Source organism: Saccostrea cucullata, unplaced genomic scaffold (assembly GCF_032062105.1).
Source record: "Saccostrea cucullata isolate Sc308-1 unplaced genomic scaffold, CSIRO_AGI_Scuc_v1 ctg413, whole genome shotgun sequence".
NCBI lineage: Eukaryota > Metazoa > Mollusca > Bivalvia > Ostreida > Ostreidae > Saccostrea > Saccostrea cuccullata.
The window spans coordinates 229,164-255,726 of record NW_026927571.1 but is presented as its reverse complement, the minus strand read 5'-3'; the positions used below and the strand labels follow the sequence as shown (position 1 = coordinate 255,726).

The 26,563-nt window shown below is 33.5% G+C and overlaps 2 protein-coding genes across 5 annotated transcripts in view; one reads left to right on the top strand and one right to left on the bottom strand.

The window, feature by feature from the left end:
- Positions 1-3,903: 3,903 nt before the first annotated feature.
- Positions 3,904-5,315, bottom strand: LOC134274812 (uncharacterized). Its single transcript, XM_062757047.1, has 6 exons — positions 4,982-5,315; positions 4,819-4,870; positions 4,482-4,689; positions 4,304-4,372; positions 4,090-4,171; positions 3,904-3,990 (listed from the first exon to the last, which is right to left on the bottom strand). Exons 1-6 carry the CDS (start codon positions 5,068-5,070, stop codon positions 3,930-3,932), a joined length of 561 nt encoding a protein of 186 aa, XP_062613031.1. The 5' UTR covers positions 5,071-5,315; the 3' UTR covers positions 3,904-3,929.
- Positions 5,316-6,820: 1,505 nt separating this feature from the next.
- Positions 6,821-26,563, top strand: part of LOC134274803 (inactive rhomboid protein 2-like) — a 48,758-nt gene continuing 29,015 nt past the window's right edge. The window contains exons 1-12 of one of the 4 annotated variants that reach the window (XM_062757038.1): positions 6,821-6,859; positions 7,925-8,126; positions 8,689-8,888; positions 9,264-10,059; positions 10,148-10,222; positions 11,187-11,295; positions 11,721-11,884; positions 13,551-13,722; positions 14,186-14,350; positions 14,940-15,124; positions 17,156-17,416; positions 20,040-20,580. In XM_062757038.1, the coding sequence (XP_062613022.1) occupies positions 7,977-8,126; positions 8,689-8,888; positions 9,264-10,059; positions 10,148-10,222; positions 11,187-11,295; positions 11,721-11,884; positions 13,551-13,722; positions 14,186-14,350; positions 14,940-15,124; positions 17,156-17,416; positions 20,040-20,480 (2,718 nt within the window). In that variant the 5' untranslated portion in view covers positions 6,821-6,859; positions 7,925-7,976 and the 3' untranslated portion in view covers positions 20,481-20,580. Of the gene's footprint in view, positions 6,876-7,924; positions 8,127-8,688; positions 8,889-9,263; positions 10,060-10,147; positions 10,223-11,186; positions 11,296-11,720; positions 11,885-13,550; positions 13,723-14,185; positions 14,351-14,939; positions 15,125-17,155; positions 17,417-20,039; positions 20,581-26,563 lie in introns of those variants that run through there. The other 3 variants (XM_062757037.1, XM_062757034.1, XM_062757035.1) reach the window with 3 other exon arrangements.

Sequence of the window (26,563 nt, the reverse complement as noted above, 5' to 3'; positions counted from 1 at the left end):
TGATTGTATTATTTTGATTTGATAAAAAAAATCTAAATTACGATAAACTTTTGCTTTGATGGACGAACATTTGGGTTGATAAAATAAATTCATAATTATATATCTAGAAGAAACTTTGTTTTTCAACAAAATATTTTTTTTATCATATTCGTGACATATACCTAATCAAAATTTAGAATTGATTTCCTTCTTTGCATTATTTAATCATTTTAAACTACTGGTAAAAAGGGTAGAATTTTTCTGCAAAATGAATTTGTTATTTCCAAAAAATATATATTTCATTATGCAAAAAACATTGTTTCAAATAATAACAATTTTAAAAACCCAACTGACTTCTGAAGTAAAACACACTGAAAAAAAGATTGTTCTTTGCCCCTCCCCTCCCTTTGTTTCGAGGGGATGGATGTTAACAATATTTCTTCTTTTTGGTTTTGTGTTTCTTTTGTTGTCTTCTTTTGCGTTTTTCTATGTTGTTGTATTCTGATCCTTTACTTGGTGGTGTGTTACAACGCACTTTGAAAAATTTTTTCAAAGTGCGTAATTTTTTCAAAGTGCGTTGCCACAGTGGTGGTTGTTTTGAAAAATAAATTATTCTAAAGAAATACAAATACAAATAAAGGAGAATTATAAAGAAGCCTTTAGCATGGGGCCAAATGCAACGAAGTAAAAAATAAAATGTACAAAGTAAGAGAAAAGAACCCACAACATGAAAAAAATTAACTATTAACGAGATATGTAGAGCGGAGCCGAGCATTGCCTTTGGTCTACGGTTTGAATGATGCTAATCTCTGGTTAACACTTTCACAGACGAAGAGATGCACTGAATGTGTGTCAACGGTCAACACATTTTATCGGATAATTGTCACTGGTTAACACATATATAATCAGATAATGCCAATGATTGATTGATTGATTGATTGATTACTGTCACTGTAGATGGCTCTTGACGACATGTCACACACATATGGACAACTGGAAACAGTTAATCTTGTCATTTAAGACTTCACTAATTTACAACATAGTTCACGAATTCTCTGCTGCTGCCTCAAAAATGGTAAAACTGGAATAATCCTTTACACAAATTGAATCTCTAATGTTAATAGTCACTCGCAGTGTTCGGTTGTTGGAATCTGATCGGGTACATGTTGCTGATACATTGATGTCGGCAGGCATAGTTCTCCGATAGTTTTACTTTTAAAAAGAATAAATAGAAAATTTCAATAATAAAATATATATATATATATATATATATATATATATATATATATATATATATATATATATATATATATATATATATATATATATATATATATATATATCAATTTATATTTAAAATTTATATATATTTTTAAAAAGAGGTAAAAAATAAAAAAAAATTACTACATTGGTATTTTTTTTTTAAATTATTTTATAATCAGTGATATCATTAAAATAGCAATTTTCAATGAGATATTATTAATAATATTAATCTGTATATTAATAATTTGCTACATACCTTATTCAGCAATTTTAAATGCCTGCAAGTGACCGATTTTGTCATTTCCATATATATACTGTATAATTCTACAGCAGGGGGCTACAAACACGTACCAATGTTTGGGCAAGTTCCATACATGCTGTTCTATAATTGTTGGTCCGTTAAGATTCATTCACTTTGTTGTCGGTCTTAATTACATGTAATTAATTATAACACTTTACAATCACAATTAGCCCCCTATGTCCTGGGTCGAACAGAATTTTTCAATCAGACGAAATTATGTCACGGTACAATTATTCCATGTAGTATTCAATGACTAAATTCTGTTGATAACTTAATCTGGATTTGGATATTACGTGATATGTGCCACACGAGTTGATCTGCATGGGTAGTAAAAATTAACAAACCGCGTTTAAAATTCCATGTCAAAAATAATCCCCCAATTTTAACTACATATATTAAAGATTTGAATGACCTGAAATTTATAAATCGCCATGACTCAAGTAAACAAAAAGATCCTATATGTACATTACTGGCTTTATACAAGAAATTCCTATACGTCAATAAAGTTTATAATAGACTTTTGTAGACATGAAATTCAATTCAAGAAGATACGAACTTCCGTTTTCTGAGAGACTGTAGGCAATATTAATACATTTCCCTTTTTCTGAATTGAATCCGATATTTATAACAGTCCCGACTTTCTTCAATTTCATTGAAAATGGCAGTTTAAAATACGTTTTTAGCTCACCTGAGCCGAAGGCTCAAGTGGGCTTTTCTGATCACATTTTGTCCGTCATCCGTCCGTCCGTCCAGCTGTCTGTCCGTCCGTCTGTAAACTTTTCACATTTTCGACTTCTTCTCAAGAACCACTGGGCCAATTTTAACCAAACTTGGTACAAAGCATTCTTGGGTGAAGAAAAATTTAAATTGTTGAAATAAAGGGCCAAGTCCTCTCACAAGGGGAGATAATCAAGAAAAGACAAAAATCGGGTGGGGTCATAAAAAAAATCTTCTGATGAAGAACCCCTGGGCTAGAAAAGCTGAAACTTATGTGGAAGCATCCTAGGGTAATGTAGATTCTAAATTGTTCAAATCAGGACCCCCGGGGGTTGGGCAGGGCCACAATAGGGAATCAATGTTTTACATAGAAATATATAGGAAAAATCTTTAAAAATCTTCTTCTCAAGAACCACTGGACCAGGAAAGCTGAAACTTTTGTGAAAGCATCTTGGGGTAGTGTAGATTCTAAATTGTTCAAATCATGACCCCGGGGAGTTGGGCGGGGCCACAATGGGGAATTAAAGTTTTACATAGAAGTATATAGGAAAAATCTTTAAAAATCTTCTCAAGAACCACTGGGCCAGAAAAGCTGAAACTTATGTGGAAGCATCCTGGGGGTAGTGTAGATTTTAATTGTTCAAATTATTTCCTGTGGGGTATGATGGGGTCACAGTAGGTATTACAAGGGGGGGAATCTGGTTAAGAATAGCATGGTCAAGGCTTTTCAGGTGAGCGATGTGGCTCATGGGCCTCTTGTCTTTAACTTAAGTTTACCTAAAGATTATATCCCGATACACCTTATTTTACCAAGTTATATTGGGAAAGAATTATTGAAAAATCTTTTTTCTCTATTTTTGAGAAATCTGTATGCATCTTTTTTTTTTTATATAAGATCCTGTCTGTCTGTCCGTCTGTCTGTCGTAGTTGTCTATCTGACAGCGGAAACTTTAACCTTGTCATTAACTTTTGATTGATTGGAACTATAGCTTTCATATTTCACATGTCTCTGCATTCCTTAGTGGTTGGTACCAACATATTTGACATCTTCGTGATCTTGGCGTTAAATTCGTTTTTGAAAAATTTTGCCCAACTTTAACCTTGGCCATAACTTTTGAACGGATGGTGCTATAGGACTTTCATCCTTCAAATGTGCATTTATTGTGAAAAGGTCTTTTCTTGGGTAATATAAAATTTTTACCTTTGAATTCAAGTACAATGTATCAAACTTTGCACTTATTTGCATGCGCTTTGAAATTGAATTGAGAGATATATAAAGCTTTACTTTTTGTAACACTGACTTTGAATTTGCTATTAAAACTTAATTTTTCGGTTTCTTTGAATGAATTAGCGCATATACCAGTCGTTTATTAATCTACAACTTTTCATCTTAAACATTGCAGTAATTGTACAGCATCTGATGTTTTTTTCTGCTTCTGAATTTTAAGAAAAAAGCACGAATTTGTAACTGATTACTTGAAATGCATATATAATTTGCAATTGTTCAGTTACTCTCTAGCTCCGATGTTCGTGATTGTTAGGAAAAATTCTAACGAAACAAAAAATTCAGGTAACAACACTTTATTGTAACATAATTATCTTAAAACTGCTCAATATAATAAAAAATAAAATGATGATGCAGAGTTCAAGATCACTAGGGCTTAATTCTTTATCTTCTGTATCTACGGCTCTGTGGTGCTTTGTGAGTTTGGATCTCCATGTTGTTCAGTCTGAAATCAAATTATAAACTGTAAATAATTTTGTCTTTATTTTAAAGCATTTGCAACTAAAACAAAAATAAATTGGGGTAAAATAATTATTAATGGTACCTGATGCTGAACATGTCGGTGTGGAAATTCAGCCACTTGCTCAAGTTATCCTGTTCCTGGGATAGGGCGCTCAATTTCAAAGCTACAATGAAATAGACAAGTGATAATAATAAAACGTAAAGCAAAATTCAATCCTTTGTTATGAGCTAATGATAAGTGTAAGATTTTTTATGTACCAGTATATGAATTTCTTGGGGGCTGGGGTCATACTTACCTAATAGTTTCTCGGCTTCCTCGGCATCGTTCATAACAGCTGTTAAAATAAGCCTCATCTGTACGTTCTCTGAAAATGTAATCAAAGAAAAGTTAACCATATATTCGGATAAAATATGAGATGCCACCGTAAAATGGAAATTGTACAAAAAGTACAAAGAAAATTCAACAAAATTAACCTTCAGCAAGATCTGCCATTTTTCTTCTGAGGTCTTGCATTGTAGTGTTGAACTGACGAACAAACTGAACACAACCAATAAACGAAACAACAAAGAGCAGAAAGGCCAGAAAGAAGAGCAGATCTGTTGCCGAGAAGAAAGACAGAGCAGCAGCAGAAGTGGCTGTGGTAAAGCTGTAGACTCTCTCACCGAGCGACAGCAGCTCACGCTAAGAGAAAGTTAAGAAAGGGAGAGTTAGAAAGTTTATAGAGACTGAATGATAGAACACAAACACAATAAAAGGAAAGAACACTGAATACATAAAAAAAAACTCATTAAATTCCAGTAAGCAACTTACCCCTAATGTGGCACCTATCTCCTTACTAAATTGCCACACATCACATCCCAGCCTGTAAACAAAACAATATATATGCGTTGCTAAGGACGCTCTTTTGTAAAGCAACAAATAATTTGACGTTATTTATCAAATATTTTATAATATTATATTTTCATTGACTTACTTCAACATGTCTAGATGCAGGGCACGGCCTGTTGTTGACAAAAATGTGCCAAGAATGGCGGACGATCTGATGATCTTGGAGGTTCTCATTTTGCGTCTTTCCTTCTCAATGCGTTAAATGCAACTGATGCTGAATCCTAGAGATCTCGTGCTTATATGCTTTTTCGGGAATATACATGCTGCCGATTGGCTCAAATTTGCTCGTACTGATTGGTTCTCAAAAGTTGAGTTATCCAATGAGCGAAGAGCGTCAAAACGTTGTACTCACGTCAAAAAACAAGATGGGGTTCGGTTTTGTGCTTCATGATCTGCAATGTTTTGTCAATAATGTTAAGTTTATACAAATTCACCACATATGATTGCATTAATTGGAATCGTTAATTAATTATTTCTTTAAAAATATCTGTGGATGAAGCAAACATCATGCTTTTGTCAATGAAATTTCATAAAACAACTGCCCGAGTAGCTCAAAGAAACCTACTTGCCATATTTGATATTGTTTCCAGTATAAGTCTTACAAATTACTATTAGTTCTATGGCATATATTTATCAAATACAACTTATAAAACAATATTTAGCAAAATTTTAAACGTTTTATTCAAAATTGTTTTCATAAATAACATGTTGCTCTTCCATAGAAAAACACGGGTAGGCTTGAATTTGATGTCGGAATTACAATAAGCTAGTTACCTTTTTGGAAAAAAAACAAATTAATCCAAACAATTCCTTTCAAAATGGGGAGTAAAAATCCATTTGCATATGCACGGTATTGGGTGTATATTATGTAAAAATCCGTGTTCAACGTTTTGTTTACAAAGGTGTTACTATGACGTCATGACAACGCCATTCTGGCGGAATAATGCATGAGTGAATTTATCCAAAAAGAACATGTTTTAATCCAAATATTCCATGGTTTTCTAATGAAAATCACATATATCATGTGTTAAGAAGACGTGTGCTGCGCATTAAATTATGAAATGTACAATGCAAACGATCGATTTTTAGCTAGGCCTGGAGCCTGATTGAAACTCATGCTTGTAAAGTATACATAATTATTTTCCTTAATTTTACATACCCTTTATAAATGAACTTACCAAATGATGTCAATAAATCTCACTTAAAAAAAAAGCGCCAATATAAGAAGTGCATTCGGCGGAATAATTTGAATGTGTAACATATTTTAAGAATTGTGTTCCGTTTTCATTCAATGAAAAGTCATAGATAGCTTATTTTTGATAAGTTAAGACTAACTAAAAATTTTTAAAAATCTTTCTATTTGTTTTGTTACTTTATAAAAAGATAGGACGGTCCTGTAAATAACACAACTTAAATCAATCACGTTTCATAGATATCCGAGATTTAAAACAATAACCGATTTTTTTTCCGACTATGCAATAAATATCAGACACATTTTAAACTGAGTCACTCTAACTATAGAAACATTAATTGGGATATTTAAGTTCCAAATCGGTGAAAAAATTAATTTGAACGTAAATAGTAAAACATTATGTAAATCTACACTTAATAAATATCTTGAACTTGCATTTGTGTGAAGTTTGATGATGCTAATTTTCATTTAATTTCTTTTTAATTTTAATAAAAAATACTTCATTACATAGTATCATGAATCAAACTTCTAGCTCTGGCCATACTCTTTTTTACTCCCCTGCCCACAGGTGCTTGACGTTTTTAACCTTTCTTTACACAAATAAATATATCCCCTATACTATATTAATTTTTATTTATGTAAAGAAAGGTTAAAAAACGTCAAGCGCCTGTGCCCTCCCCCTTTTCCCACAAAAAAGATCGGGTTCAGAATACAGAAATTCCAAATGCAGCAGAAGACAACAGAGCGGTGAAAATGGCATGAGATGATGTGGTATTGTGGTGTCAAGGTATTGATATTATCAAGCCAAATAAAAGTATGAATAATCTCATTTACAAGTATTTTAATCTCCTAGTAGATGTTCCTTACTCGAAGAATACTCGAAGAATAGAAGGGAAAGAGTTTTTCTTCCTTAGTTAACTTAAATCTTACGCATATTTTGGACACAAAATGTTGGGGCTTGTGGAAAGGCAGTGAAAAGGCACACGAGTTCGCAATTTTATCAGTAAACTTTTATTGTGAAACTTGCTTTCCCTGTACCATGTACATTATTGTTTAATAGGAGTGTCTTGTATACGAAACAAGTCTCTGTGCTTTGTAATCATCTCATCATGCTTGTTGGTTATCAACAAACAACGTAAGTCACAGGGGGTTGTTGTGGTTAATCTGTGTTCTTTTTTATTTACCCCCCCCCCTTTCATGTAATACTATGTGTTTATATAGTATAGTGGCGGTAAAATGAGAAGAAGACAAATTATTCTTGACAAGCCTTTCTGCGTAAAATAAAACAATATAGCCAGTGAGCTTTTTGAGGGTAGTTTGTGGAGCTTAGGCTGACTTCAAAGCAGTGTTTGTTTACCCGCCCTCTGCTTCTCCTGACTACTCCTGACCCAGGGTGAAAAAATTGGTTTGATTCTTTGTAGTTTTTTCAGAAAATTTCAATATAATCAAATGCTGAATTCTCTTTACTTTGTTTCCGGAATTCATTAAAAAATGTTTCCGAAGGTTAAAATTTTTTAGTTGGGTCATTTTTAGCCAGTCGGTTGGGAGAAGGCAACCAAAGTATGTACATAGCCCTTGCCGATAAATGTCCACAATGGACTTTCGTGTGTATCCAAGTTGAAAGAAATTTTTAAAAATGACCTAACTTGTAATTGTTTAAATTGTTATATTAGTAAACTGCTGACTCTCCTCCATGCAATTATAAAGCAAAAGTGTTTGTGTCTTCAGGTTTATGCCTGATCCATACCCCTCCCACCTATTTCCAATTTAGGTTTTGTGTGTCTTTTCCCCCCATGCTTCCCAGCAGATTGATACTGAATTAAATGTATATTGCAGGAATAATCAGAACTGAGTGACCTACATACATATTGAAGTAAAATAGTAAGAAATGGAGGAAGAAATAAGGCTATTCTCAACACCGAGTCAATTACAACTTTGTCTGATGTCCACTGCTAGGAACATTCTGCGATTCTTTGGAATCCATGACTATTCTTCTGAAGATGAAATGTGGGAGCAGGAGATAGTACACAGAATCCAGGTTATCAATTATTCGTCATTCATAATGTTTTATGTTTCCGTACATATACTTGCATTGTTAATTACATGTACACATATTTGATTAAGAATGCAATTGATAGAGCAAGGATGGCCTATTCAACATTGGCATTGTTTAAATGAGTTGATTATTTATTAAAAAAAAATTTTCTCCAAGCCATATGAGGCTCAAAGAACAGGGACTTAATTATACCCAGGTTCTATGGTGCTAAGTGGGCGACAGTCCTCGACTCCCTTTACGTGAAACAGCACAGCCGTTACTCAGTAACTTTCACTGAAATTTTACACAAAGTATTTATTTTAGATCAAAAACTTGTCACAGTTAAAATTAAGATTTGGTTTCGATGAATTAAATTTTTATCATGATTATAGAATTCTGTTAAAAAAAGAGGGGAGGGGGGATAAAAAAAATGAGCATAATATACATGTTGTTTAGTCTCCATGACAGAAATCATCATCTATCTAATTATAGTTTAAGTATAAATTATTCTTTTTATATCATGTATATAAAGTCTAAATTAATTAAATCACCTGAATCATTTCAGAATAAAACATTTGGTTTGTGGAATTATAATGAAATCACTGATGATGCCACTAAAGGCCTTGTTCAAGAGGTCTGGACCACAGTATCTGAAGTCCTGTCAGAGAAAGTGCACATGTTGCAAGAGGCAGAAAGCTCTTCTACTGATCTGGAGCAAGGTGGAGACTGGATGATTCAATTAATACCAGAGGAAAACCACTTGAGGTAAACATAAGTGTATGTATCAGAACTGTACTAAAGATGATATGGATAAATCGCCGAGTAAGATTCTGATAACTAAAAAACAAGCGTCAAAATTATATCTCTTTGTTGACAAGTCTTACATTTTACACTAACTATTATTGGCATTATTTTAAATCATAATTCATCAGTTTGAAATTAGTCTAGGATGATTCAGATAACCATTAAGGTCCATTGGCCCCCGTTTCAATTAGGTATCAAATGTAAAAAAAAAATGATTTACTGGTATGTAGATGACTGTGTATACCTAATTCATGTTCCAAAAGTATTTTTATACTTTAATTTGAATTTTGTTTTATTTATTATTTATTTATTGTAAACTCAGACATTTGACTGTAGGAGACAAGTTTTAACCAGATTTGATTGGAACCAGTCTGCGAAAAGTATCAAAGATGCATCTCTGGAGTACACAAACAGTCAACCAGGAGTGCCTTCAAATCCATCTTCTGATCTGACAAATAATGTTCAAGGTACATCAACAGTAAACCAAGATAATGATATACAAGTATCATCCCAGGAGTCAGAGTCTGCAGAGGATAAAGTGAGCTTAGAGGGACTGGAGGTTACAGGAAGCTCAGAGAATGAGATACAGAGTGAGGTTAGTCAGCCAGCAACAGTTCTAGACCAGGGCAGTAATGTTACACAGGAAAATGACGAAGCTCTTCAGCCTCAGATTGGAGGCTTATCTGAACAGTCAGGGCAAGAATACATTGAGAAAGTCGAAGACATCCAGGAAAGTGGAAATTCTGTTAATGGAGGAACGAATCGGAAAGAAGCACCTTCCACTTCTGTTGAATCGTTGATAGAAAATGAAATGGAAGAAGAAAGAGGAGAAGGAAAAGATGAAGATGAAAGCAATGAAGAAGCACCTTCAAGCCGACAGACAATAAGTAAACCATTGAAGGGTTACTTCAAAGGAAATAAAGTTGTTCCAGACGGAAGTAAAAGTGTGCGATTTAGTACTGTTAGTGTGATTGAAGAAGGGGGCAACAATAGTGGTATTAGTGGGATTAATCCAGATGATCTGAAGGAGATAGAAGCTCTAGCTGGCACCAAACTGCAAGACACTGTAGATTTGCCTAGAGATGAAGAAGAAACTTCCATGACAGAAGATGAAGCTACGAAACCCATACAGGTAAGATTATTATGATAATTTAATTATCATTTTTATTTAGTATTTATACTGGTGATGTTAAATAAATGTAAATTTTATAATTTTGTAGGTAACCCAGTCTCTGACTGCAGAAGACTTTGTCTATGGGAAAGAAGCTTACAAGAATTATTCATTATATGTACAGGTTGGTCTCCTAAGAATTCATTTATCCTAATATACTGTATCTGATGTGATTTTGCCATGAAAAATTTGAGATCCATTTTATCAATAGCAGAACAGGTCTGATTACTAAGACATCATGACATCATACTTAAAGTCTGTGAGACATTAAACATTTCATAAAATGAGACTGTAATGATCGATTGGATGACAATACTTTGGGCAGAAAAACACTAAGACATCATGACATCATGCTTCTAGTCTGTGAGACATTAAACATTTCATAAAATGAGACTGTAATGATCGATTGGATGACAATACTTTGGGCAGAAAAACACTAAGACATCATGACATCATGCTTATAGTCTGTGAGACATTAAACATTTCATAAAATGAGACTGTAATGTTTGATTGGATGACAATACTTTGGGCAGAAAAACACTAAGACATTATGACATCATGCTTATAGTCTGTGAGACATTAAACATTTCATAAAATGAGACTGTAATGATCGATTGGATGATATTACTTTGGGCAGAAAAACACTAAGACATCATGACATCATGCTTATAGTCTGTGAGACATTAAACATTTCATAAAATGAGACTGTAATGTTTGATTAGATGACAATACTTTGGGCAGAAAAACACTAAGACATCATGACATCATGCTTCTAGTCTGTGAGACATTAAACATTTCATAAAATGAGAATGTAATGTTTGATTGGATGACAATACTTTGGGCAGAAAAACACTAAGACATCATGACATCATGCTTCTAGTCTGTGAGACATTAAACATTTCATAAAATGAGAATGTAATGTTTGATTGGATGACAATACTTTGGGCAGAAAAACACTAAGACATCATGACATCATGCTTCTAGTCTGTGAGACATTAAACATTTCATAAAATCAGACTGTAATGATCGATTGGATGACAATACTTTGGGCAGAAAAAAAAGTCTTCAGTATTTCATTCTTTTATCAGATTGAAAGGAAGAATAAAATAAAGAAATTGGAAGAATCAAAAGAACTTGCAATGGACAAAATGGCATGGAGAATATCAAAGATTGATGAGATCATTGACAAAGCTAGAGGTATGTTGTATAGCAAAAAAAAAACATGCTTTCAGGTTAGCTTTTTTTAAAACAATTGTTTAAAAATAGATGGGGGTATTTTTGTGTCGTAGATCATAAAATAAGACTAAGTTCTTAAGTTTAGCTTCATTTGACTATTTAATTAATAAGGAAAAGTACTGTGCTTACAATTATATACAGCTGAACTTTGGTATCTCAAACTTGATAAGGAGACAAATCTTCAAAATGTATGAGAATTCGAAATATTAAAGGTAAAATACTTAATGAATAAGGGGTTTGGACTTGCAAATTACTTTGATATATCCATGATATTTGAGATATCAGCTGTGTTCAAGATACCAAATTTCATCTGTATATGATAAACATGGTCAATATTGATCTTTGACATTATAAAATAAAGTGCACTCTCCTGTAATAAATTACAGAATATTACCAGAATCCCTCTGGTAAAGCAGCGGAGGACTGGAAGGAGTTACGACGCAGCATTAAGTCCAGCAGCAATGTTGGTCTGGGTAGCGATACAGACATCAGATATAAGTTGTCCAAGCTTCACTCTCACAGACCTATTTTTACCAACCTCATAGTGATAGTATGTTGCTATTTTTAGCTCTACTGGTCAGAGACCAGAAGAGCTTATGCGATAGTAATGCGTCCGTCCGTCCGTCCGTCTAGCTGTCCGTCTGTCTGTCTGTCCGTCTGTCTGTCTGTCTGTCTGTAAACAATTTTTCAAAATGCTACTCCTCCTACAGTTTTGGTCTGATTTCAATGTAACTTGGCACAAAAGTAGACTACACAAAGATACATAATTCTGTATATCGGTTTTTGATTTCGATGTACGGTGTTACCGTGGTTACTAAAAATAGAATTTTATGTGAAATTCTTTCAAAATGCTACTCATCCTACAGTTTTTGTCTGATTTCAATATAACTTGGCACACAAGTAGACTACACTAAGATACATAATTCTGTATATCAGTTTTTGATTTCAATGAACAGTGTTGCCCTGGTTACTAAAAATAGAATTTTCTGTGAAATTCTTTCAAAACGCTTCTCCTCTTACAGTTTTAGTCTGATTTCAATATAACTTGGCACACAAGTAGACTACACTAAGATACAAAATTCTGTGTATCAGTTTTTGATTTCGATAACGGTGTTGCCCTGGTTACTAAAAATAGAAATTTCTGTGAAATTCTTTCAGAATGCTACTCCTCTTACAGTTTTGGTCTGATTTCAAAATAACTTGGCACACAAGTAGACTACACTAAGATACAAAATTCTGTGTATCAGTTTTTGATTTCGATGAACGGTGTTGCTGTGGTTACTAAAAATAGAAATTTCTGTGAAATTCTTTCAGAATGCTACTCCTCTTACAGTTTTGGTCTGATTTCAATATAACTTGGCACACAAGTAGACTACACTAAGATACATAATTCTGTGTATCAGTTTTTGATTTCGATTAACGGTGTTGCTGTGGTTACTAAAAATAGAAATTTCTGTGAAATTCTTTCAAAATGCTACTCCTCTTACAGTTTTGGTCTGATTTCAATATAACTTGGCACACAAGTAGACTACACTAAGATACAAAATTCTATGTACATGTATCAGTTTTTGACCTCGATGAACATTATTGCTTTGATTACTAAAAATAGAAATTTCTGTTAAATACTCTCAAAATGCTACTCCAAATACAGTTTTAGTCTGAATATAATATAATGTGGCCTGCAAGTAGACTATACTAAGAACATAAAGAAACTTAATCAAGGATCATTATTCTTTTTTTTATTGTTCTGGTAAAGTTTCAATTCCCAACTGCTTAAGAACTTTTCTCTTCCTTTGCTTTAAGTACAAACCAGTAGAGCTTCAGTCTCGACAGAGACTTCTGGTTAAGTTTTGCTTTCATTACTTTTCCAACGATTGCCGATCCTTCATATACAGTACTGTAGCAAATTTTGAAAATGGGTATTTTAAAGTATGTCATTTTCTTTGAATAAATAAATGTGTACCATATATAAATTTTGTAAAATAAAATTTAACCCTTCCTAACTTAGCTAGAGTATAATAATTGGCATTTATTTACATGCAAATTTATTTTTGCATGGATCCGTTTCCTCATTTTATTTAAATCTGCTTCAATGTTGAATCTGGTGTTAAAAACATGTTTTGAGGACTTTCCTATGAAAATCATCTCTTGGGCCAAGGGGATTTCATAATATCATTTAGAGAGATGCTTTTTGTAAATATTTGTTTTGCTACTAGATACAAGTTGTTGCCTTCAGTGTGCTGTGTTACTTTGGTGGAATCACAAAAGTTGGTTTTGAACCATCAATAGACCTCGCAGAAGGAGTTCCAACATTCCTTGGATCAGAGACCATTCATAAGTGGGTCAAGCCCAATGTATGGATAGGACCTAATGAAAAGTTCTGGATAAGTATGTCAAGTGCAGCCAAAACTTGTTATCTGTAACTCAATGGGACCAAGATTTAACTTTGAGATATTGGAGGTTTTGTGAGTTTATGAAAAACATTTAGAAAAGTGGTTGGAACTGCCAAATCAATTCAACATGTATATCCATGATTTTTGAGATGTCTGAGATTGAGATAGCCATGAAAACTCATCTGTGTATCAAAATTTAATCAATACAAATTGAGTAGAAATCTAAAGACGAACTTACCAAAGTCATAACATTTTGTCTATTGATCAGTAAGAAATAAATTTAAAAATTAATAATTAACATATACATGTAATATATATATGTATAATAATAAATAATTAATAAAATATATCTTATTAAAGTCAATATATGAAAACATTACCATAATTCAAAAAGAAAACTTGTGATATCAATGCACAAAATTTGACAAGTTAACATTACCCACTTTGTTTGTTTGTAGGTGTGGGAGCTTTGTATTCTTCCTGTATGAGAGAGGACTACAAGTTAATGTTACAGACCTCCAAAAAGAACTACACCTCCTCCATGGTTCTGGGCTGCTGTGAAGTGGCCAGTAGAAATACAGCAGGGACTCTGACAGAAAAAGAGTGTGACCAGGAAACCGGAGGTTAGATCTGATTGATTTTTAGACACCGGTGTACCTCAACATAATTATATTGGTAAAGGACTTCAAATTGAGACCTTTACTCGGTACTCAGGGCTATGGAACAGTGAGATAACGTAATTTTGCCAATGTCTGCTGTGTTACAAGGCCACAATTTTAAGGTCTCTTGTAATGGACCTGCAACTGCCAAGTGCTAGCTGATTGCAAGGAACAGTTGCTACCTATTTTCATTGACTTTTAAAGGCCATTCACAGTCAGGGTTTGAACCCACAAGCTTCGATCAAAGTGCAAATGCTCTACTAAATGGGACACTGTAAGGGTTAAGGTGAGGTCTGAGGGCAGTGCTATATTGGAAACAAAATTGTTTATCTTGGCATTGGTAATCCATTCACTCTGTAAGGAGTAGCTTCACATTCTAGATGATAATCTTTGGAACAATTTTTTTCCTATGAAAATGGCTTTTTCAAAATTTTAAAAAATGATTCATTTAATTAGGGAGATTTTATAGTTGTCACTGTTCCATGTACTCTTTATACACTTGAAAGTTACCCCCAGAAAACTGCATGGGTATAAATTTCTGTCTTGGTTAAAGGTGTTGGGATTTGGCTGAATGGCATCCCTTGTGGTGAAAGGCCCACAGGACAGAACAGTGTGTCCCACAACTTAAAACCCTGCTGTGTGAACATCAGAGGAGAATGTAGGATGGTGTCTCACAAACATTGTGAGTTCTTAGAGGGCACCTTCCATCAGGAGATTGGCAAGGAACACTGCAGTCAGGTGAGTCAAAGAGTGCAGCCAAAGATGCTATGGTAATGTGCATTTTATAGTCTTGTACAGCAAAACTCGGTTATAACGAAGTCACTGGGACCTATAAAATTACTTCACTATATCCGTAATTCGTTATAACCATATAAGAAATTCATTAGATTTATATATATAGCTGGGGATCCAAGATGACTTCGCTGTATCCGTGAATTTGCAATATCTGTGTTTGTACTAAACACGTTTTACAGTATGACTTTGAAAGATTTCATTAATTATTGATTTTATGAGAATTTGATTGAATAAGCTTTAGCTATTTTTGGTCAGTTTTAGAGATGAAATGATCTCTCAGGACACAAATTTCAAGGACTGTTTGCTCTGCACAAAAAAAATTGACTGAGCATAATGTCTTGTTAATTTAATAGATTTTGTCAACAAAACAAAGTGTGATATTCTTTCTCCATTACAGAAAATAATAGTACTTTTATTTTAAATTATTATTTGCAAAATTTCGAATGTGTGGAGCTCCATTTTCCATCAAAGTCATTGTCCTTTATTTCAAATATAAGATAAATAAATCTTAATTCATAACATGTACTTCAATTCTTCAAACCAGATTTTAGAATTTAAGTCTAGGAGTTGTCTTTCTTTGTGTTGAAACATATAACAGGAGCTAAATTTATAATTTGTATCGAATTATTATTATATGACTTAAATATGAGTTATGGCCCTTTAATATCCTTGTTCTTAGTGGTAAACCTTATCACTTTAAAACTATAAGTCATAGAGGCATGGGGTTAATTGCAATGTGACCATTGACCTTGAAAATTTTATACAGGGTATACTCATTTGGACCCCCTGGAATTCCCAGCCATAAAATGTATATACTAAAGCAACGCAACTTAAAGTAACCTTTGACCCCACCCTACCCCTAACCCCTGTCTGGGTTAGACTTCCTTGGAAAGAAATCCTGGAGCCATGCAAATGATATATGTACATATACAGGTGACTCTCGATCTCTCGAAGTTCAAGGGACCGCAAGAAAAGTTCGAGAGATCGAGGGGTTCGAGAGATAGAAAGTAAAAAAAATCCGGAATTTTCAGTTCCGATCACCGAAGTTCTACTTTTATAGATACTGGAAGTATATGTAAAAAAGTCATTGCACGTTTTCAATCGTATTTGACAGGTAATTTACGTGATATCAACAACAATGATTGTATTTCGAATAAATAAAACGAATTTCTAAAGTTTCAGTATTTATTTGTTCTTATTTCATGATTACATGAAACCCGAATTGTCGGTTTGGCTATTCCGCGGCTTGTTTGGGACCTTCACAAGTGTTCACCAGATTTTTCTTAATCGATATTCAGTCTTTGAGAAAGGAATTTTCTTGTGCAATATTTGCCATGCTGAAATTATTTAGACTCTATTTAATCATAATAAAAGTTCATAGTCTATCGGAACTTACTGAAACGAACATCTATAAATTAAACTTCTAAAAATTATCGTCTCAGTTTCAATTCGAAATAAGTTGTGAATTTGTTTATAATCTACCCTGTAATTAATAACCAATTAATTATATCAAAACCCACAGGTGTAGTGTCATCTATGGAAACACCCAATTAACACCTCAATGCCAGCCCAAGGGGTTCATTGTTTCCAGGTAAGTCCAGACTCATCAATTTTACATTTGATTGGCGTGTATAAACGCGCAATCAAAACTTCGAGAGATAGAGAGTAAAATTCAATGAAATATGTGTAACGGGACCAAGATTTTGGTTCGAGAGATAGAGAACTTCGAGAGATAGAAGTTCGAGAGATCAGGAGTAAATTTGCTTAATTATATAGAGGAAAAAAACGGGACCGGAGGTTCACTTCGAGAGATCGGAGTTCGAGCCATCGAGAGTCACCTGTATTTGTTATTTGCATGCACATTTCCTCTCAATAGCTAAATTTGGTGAAACTTGTCTTTCTTTATGATTCAGTTCATTCATTTTGACAAAATTACATAATATTAAAATGATACATTTTTATCTTCATATTTAGGTGAACTGCATCAATGATCTTTGCATTGGGAAGATGGGTTTTATGATATCCACTATACCCAGCAAGCCTGAGACTCCCTGGCTGTCCCAGGCCCCCCAGCAATGGTGGCGCCTCCCCCTGTCTGTTCTCTATCACCACGGAATAGTCCATGCTCTGTTGGTAATAGGAGCACAAACCCTGATACTGAAGCACATTGAAGTAACCATTGGTTGGCTGCGTTTGATTATACTTTTTATTGTGTGTGGATGTGGGGGCTTGCTGGTAAGTGGGATTATCTACTATAATTTTGTTTTATATCATTTAAAGTTTGGGTGTACCCAGTAGATGAGAATCATACCTTACATAATTTTGCTGCACTTTTATCATGCCAAAATTTGACTTTATGTGCACTATTGAAGCTGAAGTCAAGGCTGTAATTATTTTATCAGTCTGTCCGTCTACCCGATTTTAGTGATATTAAGGTTACCTGAGTCTCTCAAGTTATCTATTACTATCTGAATTTTGTCAATCATATCTTGCATTGTCCATTGTTTGTTTTCAGTTGTCCATTAACTTTTGAACATTTTAACTTCTTCTCTGAAACCTTTGAACAAATTTTAACCATGCATGCCATAAATTTCAGAGTAAAAGGGAACAAAGAATCAATTGTAAATTTCATGGTCACTGCCCCTTGGGGCCCTAAGTTGGGGGCCAAAATCATCAAAATATTTACTCCTGGATATCTTTTTTTCTGTCAGTTATAGAAGCCAATTGTTTTTTTAATTTTAATGTATGATATTCAGAGTTGTTTGACTTTTAAAAAAAATAGTTTCTGTCAGTTAAGGGGTGTCTTTTCTTTTTATGTTACTGTGTGATATTCAAAGTTAATGTTTTACTTGATATATACAGAAAGTGCACTGTTACATGTATTAAGAAAAGATTTCTTTTCTTTTAATACTTCATGAATTTTAATGTGTTTAAATGTCATCTTGTACTGTAATTAATTGGGAAAAGGATTTCTTGTGAGAGAATGTTTGATTGTCCCACAAGTGGTTTGATAAACCTTTCTAGTGATCTGTTTTCATCTGTTGTCAAGTATTTATTTAACATTTCAAGATTCCCACTTCTTTTTCTATAACTGTTAATAAAATCAATTTCAACTGATTTTTTATACACAATATAATCATACACAAAGGGGATGACAAAAATTAGGAATTTCTCCCATAAGGCCTGAGGACAGAGTCAAAACCATAAAAAATACTGCTATCTTTGTAAAGTCTTCTTTACTCTTGGACATCAAGCATTATCAGCATGAATGTAATGACCATCCAGTCTTTCATCTGAGAGTCCTTCACAAAATGTTGAAATTCATGGACCCTGGGCCAGGGAGTCTGGTGCTACGATGAGGCTCTAATTGTTCATATTGTGAAAATGCATCAATTTTAATATTTATGTAAACCAACAAATTAAAAGCAAGCATGGTTATGATGAAAAATTCATGGACAGTTGTTCAGGAGTTCTGCTTTTGGGCAGGGCTCTATTAATTGAACTAAGTGCATGCTTGTGATAACAGAAATATAAAAGGAAGAATCTTCAAAGAATTTCTTCTCAAGGACAGCAAACCCATGATTGGTGATATTAATATGGAAGCATCCTCAGGGCTCAGGTGGTGTTCAAGTTTCAAGTTCAGGTTCAAGTTTGTTCAAATCATGACTCCAGGGGGTAGGATGGGGCCTCAATGACGACCCGTCGATTTACCCAAATGGACCCAAATGGAACCCAAATGGACCCAAATGGAAACCAAAATGGACCCAAATGGAAATCAATTGGAATATTAAATATGTATTATCGAATTTTATTACTTATTTAAAATGATGAAAATAAATGAACTTACAGTTACAAATGGAGTTTTATATTTATTATTAATCTCTAATATTGTATTTTGAGACATGAAGTTTTGATAGTATTCTATATTTATGCCCGCATAATTATTTGGGGGTGGGGGTGAGATAGGGGGTTGGCATGGCCTCCCCCCCCCACCCTCACCCACCCGAATCCGTTCCAATATGACCATAGAAACTATCAAATACTTCAGTTTTGTATTCAAATATGTTCAATAGTTATTACAAATAGAATTAAATCGCATTTTTAAAAATACAATTGAAGAAAATAATGATATTAAAATATTCTCTTTTTGTTAACATGGTTAATTTCATTATTTTCTATATTTTAAATAAGTAAAAACTTGGGAATACGATATAACATATATATTTTATATTCCATTTGGGTCCATTTGGGTTCCATTTGTTTCCATTTGGGTCCATTTGGGTAAATCGACGCACCCCTCAATGAACGATCAAACTTGTCACAGTCAAAAAAAATATGTAAGCACCCTTAGAGAAGATTCAATTTTGTTCAAATCATCCCCTCAACTCCCTTTTAGGGGTAGGTTGGGACCTCTTATGCATTTAAGCTTTTTAATGCTAAACTGATATTTGCTTTTTTCCTAGCCTTAGTGCTTAGACAAGCAGAGTGGCCCCTGGGTGTCTTGTTTATCTTTGTCTTATTTCTCTTGTTTTGGGGCAACATAGCATCTCTTAGAGCATTTAGTTACGTTCTGTGGATCCTTAATAGGGTTGTATTCTACTCAGGTGACCTTTAGGGCCTTTGAGCCTCTGTTATTAGTATCTCAATACATGCCTAATGGCAGCAGAAACTCTTAAAGATATTTTTTCTTAAAGAGTTAATTCAATGTATCTGTCTGCTATATTTGAAATACATAAGGAACAAAAGTCCAAAATCTTGGTTTGTCAAAATGCAGTTCAGAATTTGTAAGATCATAGAAGAAAGGCTGAAAGCTCCTAATGATTCTTCAGTATATAAATGTCTCTCTGATATTACGCAGGCAGCAGTTATGTTCAACCCTTACCAGCCCCATGTTGGAGCTACAGGTGCCCTCTTTGGAGTCGTGGGCCTGCTATTCGTAGAACTTGTCCACTTCTGGTCCATCATTAAGAAGCCATGGTTAGAGCTCATCAAACTTCTGTTGTTGATGGCTATCTTTATTTTCTCAGGGACTTTACCTTATCTGAACATTTTCTCCATATTGACTGGTCTTCTGCTGGGAATGCTGTGTGCTGTGGGTCTGTTGCCTTATATAAGTATAAAGAAACATAAAGCAATATGCAGGATATTTATGGTAGCCATATCCGTTCCATTAGTTGTTTCCATGTTTTTTGTGATGTTTTATGTGTTTTATAGGGTGCAGCTGCTTGAAAACTGCAAATTTTGTGAGTCTGTCAATTGTTATGCATACACTGAGAATATGTGTAAATTGTTGGATTAAGAACATGCATTGTAACTAAATTGTGCATTAATTTAAAAATATGATTTTTAATTTACAAGTTTTGATTCAGAGATTAATATCATTTGCATATTTTAAACAGGAAAAATATGTAAATTTTAAAATATGATTAATTGAACATATTATTTATTGCACTGTATAGAGAATATTTGTAAATTAATGGACTAACATAAACAATATACCTTGTAATTAAATTATGCATTACTGGTAATTTGTATGATTTTTAATGTACAAGTTTGATTAAGAGATCTGCATATTTTTAAGAAAAAGAATTGGATTTTAACAATATGATAAATTTAACCAGAGATTTTATGGCATTGTTCATTTAAAGAAGTTTTTTAACCTGGCTTACCATTTGAATGCACATTAATGGAAACAATGTATTGCTCATTAAAATATGCAAACAAGATAATGATCATTATCGAAGGATTTGCAATTTAGATTTACTATAGTTTTTATATTCAGGATTAACATTCTACTTTCAAGTTCTCAATTGATTTTTTTTTTCTCTTTTTGATTAATAAAACTTAATGTGACTTGGTATATTATGTAAAGTTTTCAAAGAATTGTTTTTTTGGAATTGAGCACCATTCCTTGCTGCAGTGTTTATCATCTGTTTAGTTGTTGGCATGTTTTATTTTTAGCTCACCTGAGCCAATCGCTCAAGTGAGCTTTTCTGATCACAATTTGTCCGTTGTCTGTCGTCATCGTTGTAAACTTTTTGCATTTTCGACTTCTTCTCAAGAACTGCAGGGCCAATTTCAACCAACTTGCCACAAAGCATCCTTGGGTGAAGGGGATTCAACTTTGTTCAAATGAAGGGCCACGCCCTCATTCAAGGGGAGATTATTGGGAATTAATGAAAATTTGGTGGTATGTTTTAAAAATCTTCTTCTCAAGAACCACTGTGCCAAGAAAGATGAAACTGAAGGGGAAACATCCTCAGGTAGTGTAGATTCAAGTTTGTTCAAATCATGACCTTTGGGGTTAGGGCGGGGCCACAATGGCCGACCAAAGTTTTACAAAGAAATATATAGGAAAATTCTTTAAAAATTTTCTCTCAAGAATAGCAAAGCCATAATTGATCATATTTATATTGAAGCATCCTCAGGTAGTGTAGATTCAAGTTTGTTCAAATCATGACCCCCTGGGGTAGGGCGGGGCCACAATGGCGGACCAAAGTTTTACATAGAAATATATATATGGGAAAATTCCTTAAAAATCATCTTATCAAGAATAACAAAGCCATGATTGGTCATGGGACTTCTTTTGGATTAAAACTTTTCAATAATTAACCAATTTTCTACTTTTTCATAGCCACAGTGCTCAGGTGAGCGATGTCGCCCATGGGCCTCTTGTTAGTAATTTACAGTAATCTTTATTCAATCCTATATGTTTTCAATTAAACTAAAGTAGGGCGAATGATTCTTTGCCACTGTAGAAATGAAATTGCATTGCATTTAAAAAATTGTAATGTTTTGCATGCAATTTAAACTGTCAGACATTTTTCATACAAATTTTTGGTCATTATATTCATACTGAAACGTCTTTTAGATATATTGACTGTGTCTTCTTTAGTACATAAAAATTCCGTAATTATAGTACACAATATATGTATCAGTAGAGCCACAGTCTATTCAGAGACTTCTAATCGTGGTCTACTACTGGGGAAACCAGTAAAGAAGATATTGAACCTCTTTTATCAGGTATAAACCAGTGTGTTATAAATACAAGTTTTTCTTTTTCCTTGTATGAACAAGAGTCAAGGTAATCTTTTTATGATTTATTATGATGATTAAAGGCAAAACAAAACAATCACAATACCATATTGGCTAAGATAATCAGAATGTTTTCTCATATGTATTCAATATTTCTTCGATCTAAACTCAATGTAAACTCAATAAACTCAATCATATTTAAGATCACAAAAACTCTTACATGTATAGTATTGAAGAAACATCTGGAAATAGAAACTTCTATAAAATATTCTAGGTCATCACATTCTGACATATTCTAGAGACTTCTTGGTAATTCATTCTCGTAACATAAAGAACATTCTAGATTATAGATGTACCTCATCAAAATTCTAGAAGATACATTAAAATTGTGACAGTTCGCAACAGTAGAGTAAATTTGGTGTAACACATTTAAACACCCTAAATCATCATTTTAAAATAGTGTTTATGCTTATAATTCTATTAAAAAAAATCATTTTTAATATCAAATTAAGGAATTTTCACACAGTACTACCCAGATGAAGTATTTTAATTGTTTAAATTTTATCACATATTTCCATATAATATTGAGTAAACAACTCTTGACAAAGTTATAAATCATTTTCAAAAATGTGCAATGAGCTAGCCCACCACCAATTTTTTAATGTCTTGAAATGCCATTTTAATGTACAAATGAGATTGCAACCTCATAATATTACACACTGTCAAAATAAAAAAAATCATTTTCAGAAACTGTCTTAAAAAATGAATAATTTTGGTCAAGTTTATGACATCTAAAAAGTTCATGTTTTTGTAGGACAACCCTCATATATCCTTTACACAAATACATTATTAGCTCACCTGAGCCAAGGGCTCAAGTGCACCCTTGGGTAAAGAGAATTTAAGCTTGTTTAAATGAAGGGCCACAACCTTTTCCAAGAGAAGATAATTTAGAAATTATAATGAAAATTGGGTGGGTTACTTCCTAGGAACTTCTGAGTCTAAAAAGATTAAACTTGTAACAAGGAATTATTTTATCTGGGAATAATTATTTTCCTGGGAATTCACCCTTTTCCTGTGGATAAAATATAAGGTGCCCTATTACCCCTTAGTTACTCAAAAAATAAAAATGGTAGTGACATTTATGCCTAAATGTAAGTGATATTACTTAGATGAAGAAAATATGTTTATATCACATTACTTTCTGTTCTGTATTTTCTATCTTTTTATCAATGTTTCCATTTTTTTTTCTTTCTTTCTCTCTATTTTTTCTCTTTTTTTGGTGTGTATAAATTTATTATTGTTATTCAATCTCATAATATAAGTCTAAGATTTACTTCCGGTAGAAGGGGGGTGGGGTTAGCTTTTCAGTGAAAAGCTAACCCACCTTAGGTTTTCACTGAAAAGCTAACCCCCCTTAGCTTTTCACTGAAAAGCTAACCCTCAACGTAAATCCAAGTTTTGTTCCATCCCTGGCAGAAAAGGACATTGCAATTCGTAATTCCTCACCGCAAACTGTATAATGAATCATTAGAAACATCGTAGAAGCGATTATTCATCAAATGTAAGCTTAAAAATAAAACGAGTGTAGCCCAAGGTAGGCCATTGCGAGTTACCGATTTCTCTTCGCGAAAATACAAAGTGATTACGATCGAGGCGTATAGAATCCTGATTGATGTCGCGAAAGTTCGTAAATTTCCTGATAAGCAAGTTACAATAAGCCATTAGTCCGTATTGTGAAGCGTTATTTACAATGACAAGTTCCAACAAACGATATCCATTACTGCTGAAGGTGGCGTCTCTGCGTCACTTCCTTATTCCATGACGTCATGTTCGCAGTGTCTCGGGACTTTCCGGCGAGCTCGGAAAAACACGAGAAATTTCGATTGATCAGAATATCTGAATGCCAGGTTTAGAGAAAGTAATAATGAAATGCATGGATTACTTAATAAATAAATAATATTAATTGCAATAGAATTAATTTTGCAGATATTTTCTATAAAAGGTATATTTTTTATGTGATTGTGAAAACTGATCATCGGATAATATTGATGGGTTGTATGTTGATTTACGTTACGTCCCATTCATGATGCATATAAAAGGTCCATAATCTCAAATCTTTTCAAAGGGATGGGGTAAATTTATCCACGATTGAATACTATTGACATGGCTTTTTGTATATCTATATCATCGATATGATTACAACGTTTTTTTTTTCAATTTTACAGGTATATAATAATTATATTTAAAAGATTTCACAACAGGTATAAACACGTTGAGCAAGTTTATTTCATTCTATTTCATTACAGCTGACCGTTGTGTTGATTTTTTGATAATGCTGTGTGCGTAAGTGCATGAAGTTGTTTTCATTTTTTTCATTCTAAATTTCATTACAGCTGACTGCTGTGTTGATTTGTTTGGTGTGTGTGCATGTCGCATGATTTTTTTTCCCAATCGGCACTATAGTAATGGAATGTTCTATTTTCTTAATCCAGTTAACTTTACAGTCTCGTATCGGGCGAGGGGACTACCAAATACTATGTGCGTGCTTGACAGGTGATGTACTGTAGGTCTTTCTTCATAGGAAATGGAATAATGTTTTGTGTTCATGCAGTTATTTTACATTTTTTCTCTCGTGTCCAACTCAATCAATGGCCATAATACTTGCCGACCACAAATTCTATATCTACAAGATTAAATAAAACGTGAGTTCAACTTGAGAAAATTTAATTTGTTATGATCTTTCTTATTGAAATACCAGGATCCACCTAAATGATTTTCCCAATCTAAAACGCTTTTAAAGCATAAAAATGACATAGTTTTTACTGTTGTACGACACGTACCTGTGCAGTACATGTGTGCGTTTTGAAATCTTTCATAAATACAACAAAGTGGGAGGTGTCTGAGGCAGATCAAGCAAATTTTAAAAGCTGGAAGAATGAAGACAGGAAGAGATCTTCCAATCGTGAAAGATGGAAAAAAAATATCAATAAAAATAATATAATTCAATCATGCTTGATATTCCCACTTCGTTACACAAAATATGATTTTAATATTGTTTTAAAATACACCCAATCAGTAATGAAAAATATAGAATACTTTGTTCCACAAAACATGATTTTAATATTGTTTTAAAATACACCCAATCAGTAAAGAAAAATATAGAATACTTACAACATTATTCGATTTTTAAAAAAAAAAGTAGAAGAAGAGGACGGGTGTCCAGCCAAATGATCCATTGTGTGAGAAGGGGGAGGGTGTCAGACTGTCGACAATTCGAACTGTTCTGATATATAAAAAGATTTATTTTATTTAATTTATTTTTTTTTTGCTAATTTGTAAAGTTAGATGTTTCTGTCCTGTCCATTTTTCCTTGAAAATAAATGATAACTCATATTTTTCATTCAATTCCTCCCTCTATTATGAAACTATCGCTTCATTCCAGATTTTGTCATTATGATCAATTCGTATGGTACGTGTTCGTATGGTACGTGATTGCGTGGAAATTCTGACTCCAGGGACTTTCCCCACCTTTCACTTTATTTTAAAAGCACGGTTTATACTTTTAAGTCGGAATTTTACAAAACATATTACATGTATTATTTGATTAATAAAGAATAGTAGAGTTTTTTTATATGCATAAAAATAAAAGACATAGTTTGATTCTGCATGGCAATAACTGGTGTATTGCTTGAATGCCATGATTAAAACAGGGAAAAAATCTTGATGGAACTATGGGATTTACTTAAGAAAAAAAGATTTAATGGATGCACACTCCGCAATATATCAGTGCGTGTACTTGCTTGATTTTCATCTTACTGCGGATTCTGATTTCTCACCGACTTGATAAACACTTCATAGTTTCCTCTCCTCTTTTATTTTGAGATCTTTACTTGGTCTCATGTTTTCCAGAGAAACTTTTATAGGAAACTATTGAAGGAATAAAAAACACAGTTCGCAAGCGAGAGATTCCCTGATTCTATGGAGCAGATGGAACGTTGAATCACGAAGTGTATAGAAACGCCGGAAAAATGGAAATTGATCCTTCTGCTCTGTTCACCTTTTTACTTCGGACCCCCCCCCCCCCCCCCTTCAAGGAAACTCGGACCCCTTTTAATTTAAGTTGTTCTGATTCTGCATAATATTTAGATATGACGGTAAAGCGTACACTATGTAGCTCTCAGCGAGATTGAACATAATTTCAAATTAAGTGTAAGGCCGTAGAAAAGAAAAGGGGGGGGGGGGTCGATACAATTCGGTCAATTCGTACCTCACGAAGGCTACGGAATAGGACAAGGTTTATCGAATGGAGTGGGTGTCCCCCAAAATTCTGCCTATACATAGTAAACT